This window comes from Lissotriton helveticus, assembly GCF_964261635.1.
Source record: "Lissotriton helveticus chromosome 1_1 unlocalized genomic scaffold, aLisHel1.1 SUPER_1_unloc_6, whole genome shotgun sequence".
Lineage (NCBI taxonomy): Eukaryota > Metazoa > Chordata > Amphibia > Caudata > Salamandridae > Lissotriton > Lissotriton helveticus.
In genome coordinates this window covers 326,774-344,358 of record NW_027611703.1, presented here as the reverse complement: position 1 = coordinate 344,358, position 17,585 = coordinate 326,774, and the positions used below count along the sequence as shown (strand labels likewise).

Below are 17,585 nucleotides of genomic sequence, written 5' to 3'. Positions count from 1 at the left end.
AGAGCGCAATCGTTGGGGCATGCTGGGACAGCCATGTGATTACAATTCTACGTCATGCCAGTACCATAGGCGACTGACCAAAGTTATAGGTTATCTTGCACCCTTCTTGCATCTAAAGAGGCCTAATAAACAGCATTTGGTTGTCCGCTCAATACTTAGTTGTGTGGCATGCACCATTTCTTCGCCAGCTTGTTGCCAGAAGGAGTGTATTGCATCGCAGGGCCATGATTAATGTAAGAAATCAGCCCCCACAGTGTTGCAGCGCAGGCATATATCTGGGCAAGACACAACCATTCGATAAAGGTCTTGTGGCGTTAAGTAGGTTCTTCGCAGAAAATTATAATGTATCAGTCAAAAATGGGCATTACTAGAAACCATGCATGTTATTTCACAGGACCCCTGCCAGTCTTGATCTTCCATTGGAATGTCAAAGTCTAAATTCCAGGCCTCTTAGGTCCGTGTGTAGTGTCTACTGTACAGTTTAAAATGCAGCCCTTTGGAGGTGCGTAGAGTTGTGGCTCCTCCTCTTCCTTTCGGGGAGGTTACAACCAATACCAGCAGTACCATCCCTATCGGGGCCAACCGCGTTACTCCTCCTGCCTGCAACAGCAGTCGTTTCGAAAGCCGCAGGCTGCCTCTTACAAGCAGTACAGAGGGAAATCCTCCTGCTGAGGTAGAGATTCCTCAAAAAAAGCAGTGCCAACTGCCAACTGCCAACTGTCAACCGCTCTTCCCATCAATCCGACCAAAGTTGGAGGGCAGATCTCCCATTTCTTCTCCAATTGGTCCGCAATAACTACAGATCGATGGGTTTTGGACATAGTGTCCAGAGGCTACACCAAATTCTCCCCCCAGAGTTCCTCCTCCTGCCCATCTAAAGGAACTTTTATGCCAAATCAATCTCATGTTAAGGAAAGGAGCGATCAAAGTGTTCTGAATCTTCAAAGGGATGCAGGCTTCTATTCAAGATTCTTCCAAATCAAGGAAAACTCGGGGGAGTGGCGCCCCATTCTGGACCTTCGTTCCCTCAAAAAGTGCCTCAAGAAGCAAACTTTCCAGATGTTGTCTCTCCTAGAAGTGCTTTAATTACTGTCTCAAGGGGATTACAAGCCAACACTGGACCTTCAAGATGCCTATTTTCATGTCCCTATTCTACCCAGACACAGAAAATTCCTGCGCTTCAGGGTGGATGGCAGAGATTTCCAATTACAAGTCCTTCCATCTGGCCTTCGCTCTGCACCCGAATGTTCACCAAAGTCTTGGCACGGGTGGCAGCATATCTTGGTCAAGATGGTGTCCAAATATTTTGCTACCTTGACGACTGCCTTATAAAGGCGCAGTCGTTCGCAATCGCAACTAGACACACTCAGTCATGCCTGACTCTGTGTCTTTCCATCAATCTGGAGAAGTCTCAGTTCATCCCCTCTCAAGTGACGACCTTCTTGGGGTCCATCATAGACACACAGGAAACAAGGGCTTTTGTCTCAAACGAAAGACAACAGCGGATTTCCAAACTGGCAACTCTCCTGCGCACATAAAAGTATGTTTCTGTTTGACAGTTCAAATCGCTTCTGGGGATGCTGTCTTCCTGTATACCCCTAATTCCCAACTGTCGCCTCAAAATGAGAGCACAACAGGAGGAACTCGACAACCAATTGCAGCAAGTCTTCGGGTCCTTCGACGATGTCATCAACATCACGTCTCAGATACGAAGAACATTGCTATGATGGACTCGCATACCAAACATCTCAGCAGTTCATTTGTAGTGGGCACTCCCGGTTTCATCCTCACGACAGATGCCTCCCTCGAATGGTGGGTAGCGCATCTTCAAGCCCTCACAGTCAAGGGGAAATGGGACACCCACCTATGAACTTGGCACATAAACCTGGACTATTGTAATGCCCTGTTACTAGAATCCCCGCAATACCTGATTGAGAAATTGTAGAGAGTACAGACCATGGTGGCCAAACTGGTACTAGTGCAACCACGCCTTACAATCAAGGGGAAATGGGACATCCACCTATGAACTTGGCACATAAACCTTTTGGAGTTACTGGCGATATTCCCAGCTCTGAAGTCCTTTTGCACCCTCATGTACTGTTGATCCGAATGGACAAAGCAACAAGCATGCATTATGTGACCAAACAAGGGGGCACGAGATCCACTTTGCTATCCCTATAAGCTCAGCAAATTTGGGATTGGGCGATTCAACATCAGATCACTTTAACAGCAGTCCACGTTCTGGGGGTGTCCAACCTTCTAGCGGACTCCCTGAGCATGTCGGTCTCGTCAAACCACTAGTGGGAACTTCATCAGCCGACGTTGGACCGCATCTTTCAGCTTTGCGGACACCCCAATCTGGATTTATTTGCGACCAACCTGAGCCGCAAATGCCCATTCTATGCAAGTTGGCTTCCCCACTCAGAATCGTGCGGGAATACGTTTTTGATGAACTGGTCAGAGATATATGCTTACGCTTTTCCACCGATTCCTCTAGTCGCAAGGGTACTTTGGAAAATGCAGAAAGAACCCTGCTGCATTCTTCTCATAGCCCCAGATGGCCTCGCCTGTTCTGGTTTTCGGAGCTCCTCCTTCTGTCGGAGTGCAATCCAATTTGGCTGCGCCCAATTTCGAATCTTCTTACTATGAACCATGGCCTGATCTGCCATCCGAATCCAACTGGTGCCTGAGCACTATGAGTTTGCTAACTTGATTATTCCTCCGAACTGCAGGGAGGTCTTCACTAATGCTAGAGCACCCTCCACTATCAAAGCCTACAAACTCAAGTGGAAACGGTTCTATCTTTGCTGTGAAGCTTTAAATTCAAATTCTTCAGTTTAACCCTGAGAAGACAGATATTCTACACTGTGCAGTGTGTAGAATCCCTCCTAAACTTCCACTTGAGTTTTGGCCAACATCCCCTGCTACTCCATTGGCTCTCAGTAGCGTGGTACGTATTCTGGGAGTCATGGTTGACAACAAATTGACATTAGAAAACTGTCAACAAAACAGCTGGAAGTTTTTTTACTCTGATCAGAGCATTTCGGAAAATCCATCCGATGTTCTTTTAACAGAATAGAGTGCTGATAAGTCCGGAGCACCATCCTCCGTAAGCTGGACTATTGTAATGCCCTGTTACTAGAATCCCCGCAATATCTGATTGAGAGATTGCAGAGTACAAACCATGGTGGCCAAACTGGTACTAGTGCAACCACGCCGCTCCTCCGCCTCCCGGGCACTCTCAGATTTACACTGGCTGCCAGATTCGCAGAGGATACGATTTAAGGCACTATGTATAGTATTTAAGGCTCCACATGGTCACGGGCCCAAATCTCGGCAGGAGAAACTGACATGGTATGTCCCTCTACGAGCACTGCGCTCCTCATCGGCTAATCTGGTGAGGGTGCCTAGAGTTAGGAAAGTCAAATCAGGAGCTAGGGCCTTCAGTGCGTCAACGTCCCGCCTTTGGAATACTCTTCCATTTGATACAAGACAAATAGACAACATCCTGCAGTTTAGAAAAAGGTTAAAAACCTGGCTCTACCCTCGAGTATGCTCCTTGGCATACTGCTAACTCCTTCCTGGCAGGGGACACAGTCTCTCGGCCCTAAGCTAGTCGCCTGTATCACAGCGGCAGGTTACCCGTAGGGTGTCAGTTGCGCTTTACAAGTAATGATAAATTAAATAAATAAATGTTCACCCAGTTCACTCTACACCAGAGCAGCTTCTGCCTTTTTTCTTACAATTAGCAAAATCAGGCCTCTCTCACTCTACCCTGAAGGTTTTTCTGGCTGCAATTTCCAGATTCCGGCAGGATGGCTCCAATTCTCTTTATTCTTCAAGAATTATTCAACAGTTTTTCAAAGGCTTATTTCAGATGTTCCCTCCCATTCGACGCCCGCCTCCTCCTTGGCATCTGAACATTGTGTTGGCACAACTCATGAAGTCCCCATTTGAGCCCATTCGTAGGGTTGATCTTAAATTCATCACTGCTTTTAGCTTTTACTTCGAGTCAGCGAGATGCAAGCTTTTACTATCAAACCACCTTTTCTTCAATTCACCAAAGACGCTGTGGCGCTCCGCACTAATCCGGCCTTAATTCCTAAAGTTCCATCTGATTTCACCTGAATGAGCCTGTCATCTTAAAGACTTTTTTCCCTAATCCACAGTTTCTGAGTTGTTTGACATTTTATTTGCAAAGAACAACCAGTATCCGTAAAACTGATCAGCTCTTCATAGCCTACGGCAGGATGCGTAAAGAACTTCTAGTTGCTAAACAGACTATTGCACGTTGGATATCTAGAGCAATTTCCTTTTGGAATCAGCAACCAGGCAAGACACTTCATGCAACGATTAAACACACTCTACTAGAGCAGTCTCCTCTTCTACTTCTCTCTTTGCTGGTGTGCCTCTTCATCAGATTTGCAGAGCTGCGACCAAGCACTACTGTCTGGAAGCTGCCAACAATGCTGACACAGCTGTGGGGAAAGCGGTGCTACGTAATCTTTTTAAGTAAGGTGAGCCTCTGTTTCTTACCTCCTCCTGCACACATTGTATATATGTATATATTTCTGCTTTTGCAGATGTGCCCATATTTAATGCTATACTGTAATAGACGTATATGTATTCTTTCGTACTCTGTTTACAATGTACTTATGGCTTACTATGCACAGTTCTCGAATTACTGCTATCTACTCTGATTCAAGCATGTGAATCTATGAAAGATACCCCAATACTGGAGAAGAAGATAAGTTACTTACCTGAAAACTGTGCTTTTCCAGTATTGATATCTTTCATAGATTCACGTGTGACCCACCCACCTCCCCTCAGAGGCTCCCCTCTTCTCCTTGGCTCTTATGCCACACTTATGCTAAAAAATCTGAGAGCCTGAGCCTCTGACGAGAAGGTTCCAGAGGGTGCTGTCACCTGATTGGCTGGAGTTTGGACCATATCTAATGACTTAGACATGACTGTCGCCCTCACTCTATCTATCTATCGACCTCACTCTATCTATCGCCCTCACTCTATCTATCGCCCTCACTCTATCTATCGCCCTCACTCTATCTCCCTCACTCGATCTATCGCCCTCACTCTATCTATCTTTCGCCCTCACTCTATCTATCTTTCGCCCTCACTCTATCTATCGCCCTCACTCTATCTATCTTTCGCCCTCACTCTATCGCCCTCACTCTATCTATCTATCGCCCTCACTCTATCGCCCTCACTCTATCTATCGCCCTCACTCTATCTATCTATCGCCCTCACTCTATCGCCCTCACTCTATCTATCTATCGCCCTCACTCTATCGCCCTCACTCTATCTATCGCCCTCACTCTATCTATCTATCGCCCTCACTCTATCTATCTATCGCCCTCACTCTATCGCCCTCACTCTAGCTATCTATCGCCCTCACTCTATCTATCTATCGCCCTCACTCTATCTATCTATCGCCCTCACTCTATCTATCGCCCTCACTCTATCTATCTATCGCCCTCACTCTATCTATCGCCCTCACTCTATCTATCTATCTATCGCCCTCACTCTATCTATCTATCGCCCTCACTCTATCTATCTATCGCCCTCACTCTATCTATCTATCGCCCTCACTCTATCTATCGCCCTCACTCTAGCTATCTATCGCCCTCACTCTAGCTATCTATCGCCCTCACTCTATCTATCTATCTATCTATCTATCTATCTATCTATCTATCTATCTATCTATCTATCTATCTATCTATCTATCTATCTATCTATCTATCTATCTATCTATCTATCTATCTATCGCCCTCACTCTATCTATCTATCGCCCTCACTCTATCTATCTATCGCCCTCACTCTATCTATCTATCTCCCTCACTCTATCTATCTATCGCCCTCACTCTATCTAGCTATCTATCTATCGCCCTCACTCTATCGCCCTCACTCTATCTATCTATCGCCGTCCGTCTATCTATCTTTCGCCCTCACTCTATCTATCTATCGCCGTCCGTCTATCTATCTTTCGCCCTCACTCTATCACCCTCACTCTATCTAGCTATCTATCTTTCGCCCTCACTCTATCTATCTATCGCCCTCACTCTATCTATCTATCGCCCTCACTCTATCTAGCTATCGCCCTCACTCTATCTATCTTTCGCCCTCACTCTATCGCCCTCACTCTATCTATCGCCCTCACTCTATCTATCTATTGCCCTCACTCTATCGCCCTCACTCTAGCTATCTATCGCCCTCACTCTATCGCCCTCACTCTATCTATCTATCTATCTATCGCCCTCCCTCTATCTGTCGCCCTCACTCTATCTATCGCCCTCACTCTATCTATCTATCTATCTATCGCCCTCACTCTATCTATCTATCGCCCTCACTCTATCTATCTATCGCCATCACTCTATCTATCTATCGCCATCACTCTATCTATCGCCCTCACTCTATCTATCGCCCTCACTTTATCTAGCTATCACCCTCCCTCACTCTATCTATCTATCTATCTATCGCCCTCCATCTATCTATCGCCCTCCATCTATCTATCGCCCTCCATCTATCTATCTATCGCCCTCACTCTATCTATCGCCCTCACTCTATCGCCCTCACTCTATCTAGCTATCGCCCTCACTCTATCTATCTATCTATCTATCTATCTATCTATCTATCTATCGCCCTCACTCTATCTATCTATCTATCGCCCTCACTCTATCTATCGCCCTCACTCTATCTATCGCCTCATTCTATCTATCACCCTCACTCTATCTAGCTATCGCCCTCCCTCACTCCTATCTATCTATCTATCTATCTATCTATCAATCTATCGCCATCACTCTATCTATCTATTGTCCTCACTCTATCTATCTATCTATTGCCCTCACTCTATCTATCTATTGCCCTCACTCTATCTATCTATCGCCCTCACTCTATCTATCTATCGCCCTCACTCTATCTATCTATCGCCCTCACTCTATTTATCGCCCTCACTCTATCTATTGCCCTCTCTATCTATCTACCACCCTCACTCTATCTATCTATCTATCTATCTATCTATCTATCTATCACACTCACTCTATCTATCGCCATCACTCTATCTATTGATCGCCCTCACTCTATCTGTCTATCGCCCTCACTCTATCTGTCTATCTATCTATCTATCTATCTATCTATCTATCTATCTATCTATCTATCTATCTATCTATTGCCCTCACTCTATCTATCGCCCTCCCTCCCTCTATCTATCGCCCTCCCTCTATCTATCTAACGCCCTCACTCTATCTATCTATCGCACTCACTCTATCTATCTATCGCACTCACTCTATCTATCGCATCACCACAGCATCACTCATCAGCACCACAGCATCACTCATCAGCACCACAGCATCACTCAGGGGCACCACAACATCACTATGTGCTACAACAGCAACACTGAACGCCACAGCATCACTCAGCACCACCAAAACATCACTCAGCGCCACCACAGCAGCAATCTGTGCAACAATTCAACAACAACTAGTTCAAATATGTTCTCTCAATGTTTCAAGCTTTAATACAAATGTCACAAAAAGATGTTAATATTTCCCTTCTGTTCTTCGATTTTCGTCACAATAAAATACACTGAACATAATCTTCACAAAAGTTATTTACAAAAGTTTAAGCAATTGCCAATATAAATTACAATAACTTTTACTTAAGTATTAATTATTTAAAAAAATAAAAAGCCATTGTTATTTGTAATATCAATACATCTAAGTCACGTAAATACAACACATATTGCATTACAAATGCTATAGGTGTCACATTTGCGAACGTTAAAACTATTGGCATTGTAAATGACAAAGCTATTAATTTCGCTATTTTCAAAACCAACACATAAATAAAAAATTTGTCATTTACAATACCATAGCTCAAACTTTCCTAATGCGAGACCTATTGCATTGCAAATGCTTGTTATAATTACAAGGGTGTGACAACACCACATAACACCGCATAAGCAACAAGTGCAGATTAAACCACAGGGTTCAAATAAACCCACACACACACCGTAAGATTAAAACTGTACTAAACACACACGCCTCAATAACAGGTACATCATAGAAAGACTGATGGACATAATGAAGCGGATCTAGAGATACATGCATAGCACAGACAAGATAAAGGTCTTGATTTAGAGTTTGGTGAGCAAGGTACAAACGGATGGTCTGCCTGTAAATACATCAGATGACCATTCCTTTTAGAATCAAGCAGTCTGATGTATTTTTCTGTTATTCAGGACCACCAGGGAATACCTGGCAGTCGTGATGAGAATTTGTTTTTAAATGAATCCCACTTCCTGGGAGTAAATTAATTAGGGAGAAAGTTCCAAGGGTGTGAGGGTGATTAGTTATTGGTTTTTAAATACAAACTCCAGCTTTGGAAGCTTGTTTTTGAAAAATACAAAAGTTGGTGAATGGCCGCCTGAAACATCCCCAAGGGATCCAGAGAATTGTAGATCAACTTCCTATGGTTGAGATTGCTTTTTCGGTTGGGGATTAGTTAGCAGCTGGTCCTCCAGTGGGGTTGCATCAGGCAACTTCCCCCCTTCCCAGATGTGACCTTGCAGAGCGTGACCCACCTGCAAATGTCAGAACCGTTTTTAGTCACCTAATTCATACTTTTGTTGTAGGATCGTGAAGGACACAAACGCCTGTCCCCTCCACACATCGCCCGGCCGCTCGAAGGTAATCAATCCCCATTTTGTGAAGCCCTGCAATCCTCCGACTGCACTTAGGAGATCACTATCATACAGTGGAGTCATTTCAGTCCGCTTACCTTCTCAGCCTAAACACTTGGTAGCCTCTCTCCACACCCTTACCACTGATTGGGTATGAGTAGGTAAAGAGCACTCATACTTTCTTCGATACAGCACCGGGGTGGGGTAACCTCTCTTGCCCATGGCCAATCTATCTACCCGGTAAGCAGGATCCTCACGGTCCGCAAAAACCCAGTAAGGAAAGCGTGAGTGCCCGCAAGTGTGGGGCAGCCCAGCAAAGCTGGTCTAATTTCGGAAGTATGTTCCTGCCTGTGGCTCTCTTGTAATAAACACGCCCAAATATTTAAAGCCATGTAGTGTCACCCTAACTGTGCACCTAGAGTGCAGCCGCAGGGTCCCTGCCACCAGCAGGAATGTTAAGGACTTCTTCCAGTTGATCTTATATCCTGAATAATCTCTAAATATGTGAAAAATTTGTAGGATTCGTTCACTTGAGAAGGCTGATTACGTGTCCTACAGCAAAACGTCAGCATAGAGGGAGATTTTCTCATTCCACTCCTGATCAAATAGAATACTCCATATGAGAGGTCCTGGCGAACCCACGCACGTGTGAAGAGCATAGGAGACAAGGAGCATCCCTGTCAGACGACAACGACTCGGTAGACTGTATTATTGACGCGCATGCGCGCTAGAGGGTCCACATACAAGAGCATGACAGCAGAGCCACTGGTTCAGCAAAGGAATCCCCTGTTGCGTGGGGTACTCCATTAAGGTGTCAGAGATATAAAATGTCCGCCGGGGGGATGTTGGGCGTCCTCGGGGGTCCGACTCTGTGTGCTCTATCCAAGACAATTTCTACATCCTGAGCAACAGCCAAGATATGGCGGAAGAGGCCCTGTGTGAAGGCAAAGAGATCTTTGGTATCCTCCGTCATCTTTACCCCTGGGATCCGGATGTTGTGTCGGCGCGATCGGTTCTGGAGGTCCTCCACGTGCGTTTGGAGATCCAGCTATTGATCTTGGAGCCTCAGTATCTCCTGTTGGAGCATTATCACCTCCATCATGGTGGAGTCGTGCTTGGTATCCAGCGTTGCGACCCGCTCCCCCACCTCATCTACGTCTCTGCGTATTTCCCACATCTCAGCCTTCAGATCCGTCTTCACTGTCAGTATGTCAGCCCTGAGAGTGTTGAAGAGCGATTCTAGGAATGCCTTAGTGATAGGCTCCGCTCCGGCCCAGCTCCACAGGTCCAGGTGTCGCAAGGGGTGTTGTGCTCCCAATCTCTGGCTCCACGGGTTCCACGGGCCCTCGACTAGGAATGCGGCCCCCGCCGTGCAGCAGATGGCCGAGGCGGGCAGAGGCTGCGGTGTTGTGAGCTGGCCTCGGCGGTCTCCGTCACGGGCTGCCCCTGTTGTTAGGCTTCTGCCACGTTGGTGATGCAGCCGCTGGACTCGCATCTCTTCGGCCCGTATTTGGCACCCGCTGCCGGTCATCAGTCCACCGACGGTAGGTAGGGTCAGACGGGTCTCCGCCACCGATTTTTTTGGCGCTTCCCAGCTGTCGTAGGAGCGACACATCCTGCCTCACCGCCATCGTGGCCACGCCCACGCCCAAATATTTAAAGCCATGTAGTGCCACAAGAACTGTGCACCTAGAGTGCAGCCGCAGGGTCCCTGATTCCAGCAGGAATATTAAGGACTTCTTCCAATTGATCTTCTATCCTGAATAATCTCTAAATATGTGAAAAATTTGTAGGATTCGTTCACTCGAGAAGGTTGATTGTGTCCTACAGCAAAACGTCAGCATAGAGGGAGATTCTCTCATCCCAGTCCTGATCAACTGGAATACCCCATATGAGAGGTCCTGGCGAACCTACACATGTGTGAAGAGCATAGGAGACAAGGAACATCCCTGTCGGATGGCAAAGACTCGGGAGACTGTTTTATTGGCGCGCATGCGCGCTAGAGGGGCCACATACATGAGCTTGACAGCAGCGCCACTGGTTCAGCAAAGGAATCCCCTGTTGCATGTGGTACTCCATTAAGGTGTCGGAGATATAAGCGCGGTCCCTGGTGTGGCATAATTCCCGATTGATCAGGATGAACCACTGTTGCAATTACTGTCTGCAGGCAGATCGCCAGGCCCTACCTAAGGACCTTAGTCTCAAAATTAAGCGGGGAGATAAGTCTATAAGACCCACACTCAGTTGCTGCTTCATTGTTTTTTGGGATGACCACCACCTCAGACATTCTTTGGTCCTCCGGGAGACATCCTTATTTTCAGGCAGTCTGAAACCTCCTCTGGAGGCACTCCCTGATTTTATCCATCATGCTTTTATATAATTCTAAGGGGAGCTCATTGGACCCCGTCGCTTGCCCTGTTTGCAAGGTTCCTATTGTCTTATTTATTTAGTCTACTGTCAGGTCTTGGTCTAGTGCGTCTCGATCCTCATTCGTTAGCATTGGCAGGGTCAGGTCTTTCAGGAAGTCTCTCCCAGTGTTTCCGTCCCCTTGTTGTCAGTATCCTCAAGAATCCAGTTCCGTCCTTTGTCTTGTCTCTATAACCATGCAAGCAACTCATTGGCTTTATCACCGACATCATAGAGACAATGCTGGGTAGTCAGCGCATGAGTGCACGCTATTTTCCATTAGTGCTCTTAATGTGTGCTGCTTCAGTTGATGGTGTAATGGGAGAGAAACTGATTCCCCACTTGCCAAGCGAACCTCCAGGAAAGCACATTCCTTGTCCTGAGCCTCGCACTTCAATTTACGTTCCTTCGACATTCTCCCAATCAAGGCTTGTGTCTGGCCTCGAATCACTGCCTTAAATTCACCCTATAGCATGCAAGCTGATTCAACAGGCCGCCCGTTCTCCTTAAAATAGAATTCTGCTCTATCTCTCATACGAGCTTTTAACGTCTTGTCTTTTAAATATCTCGGATCAACCCTTGAGGGTAGGATGAAGTCCATAACCGGACCATCGAGTTGCACCTCCACCAGCGAATGGACTGAGATTCCCCCTGCTATGTGCGTAGCATCTCTAAAATCAACTTTATGGACAGTCTGGGTGAAAGGATGGTGCAGGCATGCCAGACTACCATGTGCTGTAGACAGGTGCGTCCGGTTCTGATCCCCTCTAGGGGAATTTAGGAGTATCATGAATATAGTATAGGTGCAGTTCTGTCACTCCAGTCACCCCAATGCGTATATGCTCTGTTGTAAGTGCCTTATCCTTCCACAGGATGAGTCAGTCTTGTCTGGGTCTCTTTCCTGTTTCCCGGCACTTGAATGGCACGCCCGAAGACTCGAGAGAGCAGTGACCCACCAGCAGGCTTTTGTGGAGAGCTTTTGTCCTGGATGTAGGGCTGCATACAGTAGGGCACCCACTCTGTCTTTTCTTTGCCTTTGCCTGAAGATCAGCAGTCCCAAGGTAGCAGTCACACCTGGCCTGTCGGTAAGTGCAAGCCCTCTGGAGGCCTGACTGTCAGCAATTGAGCCCACACTGTGGCCGGCTGGACCACAGGCGTAAGCTCAGACCGGGTGTTTGACACTGGCGTAGTTGTAGTCCCTCATGGGCCTCTGACACAGAGTAGTCATAAATTCAGCAGCTAAAGGCCCAACACAGGCTCTCCAGTAGATTTAGACCCTGTTGTGTTAGGAATTTGGCAAATGCAACCTTGAATGGGCCTGTTGGCAGCACACAATCGTCCAACTGGGCCTCAACAATCACTTTGTCGTAGAGTTTTATTTTTTGGCTTGAGCTGTTGGGAGAGTCTTGGCGGGGCTGGGGGGGGAGTCCCTCAGACTAGCTGGTCCTGCTGGATGGCTTTCCGGCCCGCCCTACAGATAACGAGGATGTGTCGAACCTTGCCTCTTCCAGGACAGCCTTGTCCTCCCTTCCCTTTCTTACCAGACAGCCAGGCTTCTAGGCAGACTGACTTCTAGGCTCTTCAGGACAGGTACACAGCTTCTCCATTAAGTAATTCAGCCTGCAGGTGATGTCCCTTCAACTTAGATAAACTGTCAGGCTGACAACATCCCTGGTGTCACAGCAGGCACCTGAATACGTTGTAGAGCATTTTATTCCTTGGTAACAGAGGACTTTGAACTAGGGTATAAAAAGGGATAGATGGTCCCACTTGTATACACAACTGGCAGGCAGGAGATGCGGTTTACTCTGTCGCACTCTCACATTGCATTTATACTACGCACACCAACACCCTAAACACACACTTGATGTTAGCGCAAAATCTGGGCACAGGTATAGAAATGGAACATTACACATGGGTGTGTCAGTAGGAAGCCACTACACTGACCATGATGCAAAGATCTCATCAGGCTATTGATCCTTACAACAGGGTGCATTGCCACCACCGCTCTATCTAGTAAACCCATGACAGTCCTCTAGCTTAAATAAGGGCACACTTGGTGTGACCCTCCAGGTCACAGGACCGGTCCAAGACCTCTCATAGTCCCTTGTTAGAAGTTGCACAATACTGGGGTGGCAGAAAAATTCAGTCTAATTTTCCTGTCTGGAAAAAAATGGTGTCCTGTTTTTCTGCACCCGGTACATCCAGGTGCCGAAAAACCTAACAAAGGATAATCAGATGGAATAAAATGAACACATGAAAGTACGCCTTAATTTCATTGCCCTTGATTCATACTCTGGACTATAGTTGAGGGATATGTCTAGGCATAGTCCTGGCAATACACAATAGATTTGCGTGCGGCAGAGGCCAAACTCAAAAGTCAGGATACCAGATACAAGTAGGTGGTAACTCAGGGCAGGGGAAAATGCCTGTTGTCCGTGGAGGAGTCATTCCCTTCCCAGAAATATGCATTACAAATTAATTAATAGTGTATATGTTTTTAATATCTGTTTGGTGCCAGTCCATATGACTTTCATATCTGCCTTTGGGATTCTATGTTGCAACTCCATAGGGTACATGTATCCTTTGTGAGCTTAATAAAATGTTGAAAATTCTATAAATCCTCACTCCTACATCCAAGTACTCTCAGGCTACCTTTCTACACTCTGCTCTGTCTGAAAAACAGCTCAACATTTTCAAAATTCTGCAACTCTGCATTGATATGGCTTGTAAATTATATTTTTGGAAATTTTCATGTATTAACTATTTAATTTTAATACTATAGGTGATTGAAATTACTGACGAAGAAAGCAAGATTTAGCACCAGGCAACTGAAGTCAGTGCCATAAGAAGGATTATTTTGAAAAACTGAAGGTCATCCTGCCTTCTACGTTTAAACAATTTCCAAAATCTAGGTGTGGCGAGGAAGTGGGAGCTGAGTAAAGTACTATACTGTAAGTGATATCTCTAATTTAGTATTTCATTAACCCAGAACAAAGCCATATCTGTGCACAGAATAACGTTCATCTAAAACATCATGTAATTCCAGAGAGGAAGCACACACTGCATAAAAGAAAGTTATAACAAAAGGTTTCTTCTGAAGACCATCAAAGAAAAGACGCTGAAAGAAGACTCCGAAGCTGACACGTTAACAACCGAAATATTGGAAAATCACCTTTGTTCAACACCGTTTTTAACCAGTTACGCAAGTTTGAGACTATCTGCCTCTGGGTAGAAAACCACGACCCACTCTGCTCACTCTTGCGAAAACCTTAAAAAGTCACCACTTTATTGTGTTCATAACAATCTAAGATTGTTTCCTTTTTATTGTGTACTGTTCTGTAATTCTATGTAAATCGCCTCAACATTATCTGCTGTGCGTGAGTGATATGTAAAACTGTTAAAGATAAAAATGGATTAAATGAGCACAGTTGCGCTATAGCTAATGTAAATAAATCTTCGTCTTCAGAACTACAAACCTTAACCTTACACAAACATAGAAAGGGTAAAAGGAACTGATGTTCTGAGACTCGTGATCCACAATAGTACTGTGCACGTTCTAATGCCCTCAGTTACTGCCATTACGTCAGTGCAAAAAGGTACTTATCAGCTTAATTATTAAATATCAGACTAACACCTTATCACTGCATTATTAAGAACCTATACAAATAAATTTGAGAAAGTCTTCAGTCACAAAATAAGTTGCTGCCGGAGAGGCCATAACCTAAAGACTATTATCTGCTAGAAACATTTCGACAGGTGTTACAGGGCTGCTTCCAGACATAGTTTGCTCAATTGAAGTGTTAAGAAGAATACACACAATTTCTTTTAGAGATAAATGCTGAACATTATCTAAACAAGCCGGACTCTAAAATCGGGTTCCCTCTTACCGTGGCATATAAGCAAGAGAAAACTAAATGTAGAGATATTAACTCTAGGAATACACCTTATAAAAACACTGGCTGTGAGAACAAATTCAGTGTTCAAAACCGCCTCAATCAAAGCAAAATAACCTAATTTGGGGGGAAAAGTTACATGTGCCAAAATAGACACAGCCATAAATCTTATCTCACAGAATTTGACATAATGCACACTGGGGGAATCCACTCTCAGTGCAAAGTATGCCAAAAAAGTTTCAAGCGTAAATCTTATCTCACTGAGCATATGAGAATCCACACTGGGGAAAACCACTCTCCGTGCAAAGTATGCCAAAAAACTTTCAGGCGTAAATCTTATCTCACTGAGCATATGAGAATCCACACTGGGGAAAAACCTTATCAGTGCTCTGAATGCCAGAAAAGGTTTAGTGTCAAAGCGACTCTATATGAACATGCTTTAACCCACTTTGCGGAAAAACCTTACCAGTGCGATGAATGCCAAAAAAGTTTCTGCCGTAAATCTAAACTCACTGAACATATGAGAATCCACTCTGAGGAAAACCCTTATCAGTGCTCTGAATGCCAGGAAAGTTTTTGTAACAAACCAAGCCTATTTCGACATGCATTAACCCACTGTGTGGAAAAACCTTATCAGTGCTCTGAATGCCAGAAATCTTTCAGTGACCAAAGGAGTCTCACTCTGCATATAAGAACCCACATTAGGGAAAAATCTTTTCAGTGCTCTGAATGCCAGAAATGTTTCAATGTCCAAAGCAGTCTCACTCGGCATATAAGAACCCACACTGGGTATAAACCTTTTAAGTGCTCTGAATGCCAGAAATGTTTCAGTTACAAAAGCACACTCACTGAACATACAAGAATCCACACTGGGGAAAACCCTTATCAGTGTTCTGAATGCCCAAAACATTTCAAACTTAAATCACTTCTAACTGCACATTTGAGATTCCACACTGGGGAAAAACCTTATCAGTGCTCTGAATGCCCAAAACATTTCAACCGTAAATCTATTCTAACTGCACATTTGAGATTCCACACTGGGGAAAAACCTTATCAATGCACTGAATGCCAGAAAAGGTTTAGTTTCAAAGCGACTCTATATCAACATGCATTTACCCACTCTGTGGAAAAACCTTATCAGTGCTCTGAATGCCAGCAATGTTTCAGTACAAAAAGTAGTCTCACACGGCACATACGAATCCACACTGGGGAAAACCGTTATCAGTGCTCTGAATGCCAGAAATGTTTCAGTGAAAAACGCTCTCTCACGGTGCATATAAGAATCCACACAGGGGAAAAACCGTATCAGTGCTCTGAATGTCAGAAATGTTTCATAAACAAATGCAGTCTCACTAAGCATATAAGAATCCACACTGGGGAAAAACCTTATCAGTGCTCTGAATGCCAGAAATGTTTCAGTGACAAAATAAGACTCACTCAACATACAAGAATCCACACTGGGGAAAAACCTTATCAGTGCTCTGAATGCCAGAAATGTTTCAGTGACAAAATAAGACTCACTCAGCATATAAGAATCCACACTGGAGAAAAGCCTTATCAGTGCTCTGAATGCCAAAAATGTTTCAGCCAAAAATCTCATCTCACTGGTCATGTGAAAATCCACACAAGAGAAAAAAATGTATCAGTGCTCTAAATGTCAGGAAAGATTCAGAGGTAGAGATGGTTACTAGCGCCATAAGAAAACACACCATCAAAATAATCAGTTCTCCGAATGCCAGAAAAGCATACATTTTAAACTCAATCTCACTCTACATGAGCAGACGCACACGGGGGAAAAACATTACCAATTTCTGTGAATGCCAGAAATTTCTATTTGATAGGCACAGCCTCACTAACCATAAGCGACTCCATACTGATGAAAAACCTTAAGAGTGCTCTGAATGCCAGAAAAGCTGCAGAAAAAACGCTATTTCACCATGCGAAGCTCCACACTAGAGAAAATCCTTATGCCATAAAAGGTTGAATCTGAAAGACAGTGTTATGCTTTATGAGCGATCTCACTCTGGGGAAAAACCTTATGAGTGCTCGAAATGCAAGCAAAGTTTTGGCTACAAATTACTTCTCACTTGACATGAGCGAACTCACACGGGGGAATAAAGCCTTATGTGTGTTCTGAATGTCAGATAAGGTTTAGTCTTGAATACAATGTCATTTCACAAGAGAGAATTCACACTGGACTAAAGCCTTATACAGGAGGGGAAAGCCAGAAACGTTATACTCAGAAAGGAGATATCACTAAACATGAGAAATGCACCCACACCAGGTGAAAAGTAAGGCGTATCTTGAGTTGCAGAAAAGCTTCTAACAACCTGACTTTACATGAGAGAGCACATATTGTAGTTGGAATAGAATTCATCAAGAAACTCTTGCAGGATATCTTAGGCTGCCTGCATGCAACCTCCAAAGAAATTTCAGGCCTGGAAAATTTTTTCATTGCAACAGAATCCACAATTTGAGTATCTGAAAGTTACAAAACTCTCAAGGTCTTTACTTGACACAGAGAAGTGTTAGTGCTTGCAAAAATCAACTAATTGCCCAAAGGTTTCTGCTCACCCTTGTTTCTTAAC

The 17,585-nt window shown here is 44.8% G+C and overlaps 1 protein-coding gene across 1 annotated transcript; it reads left to right on the top strand.

Annotated features, from left to right (window-relative positions):
- Nucleotides 1-15,390: 15,390 nt before the first annotated feature.
- LOC144806273 (uncharacterized) lies at nucleotides 15,391-17,047 on the top strand. The gene is made up of 2 exons (XM_078672666.1): nucleotides 15,391-15,402; nucleotides 15,719-17,047. The coding sequence occupies exons 1-2, from the start codon at nucleotides 15,391-15,393 to the stop codon at nucleotides 16,649-16,651; spliced, it is 945 nt and encodes a 314-aa protein (XP_078528792.1). The 3' UTR covers nucleotides 16,652-17,047.
- Nucleotides 17,048-17,585: the final 538 nt, after the last annotated feature.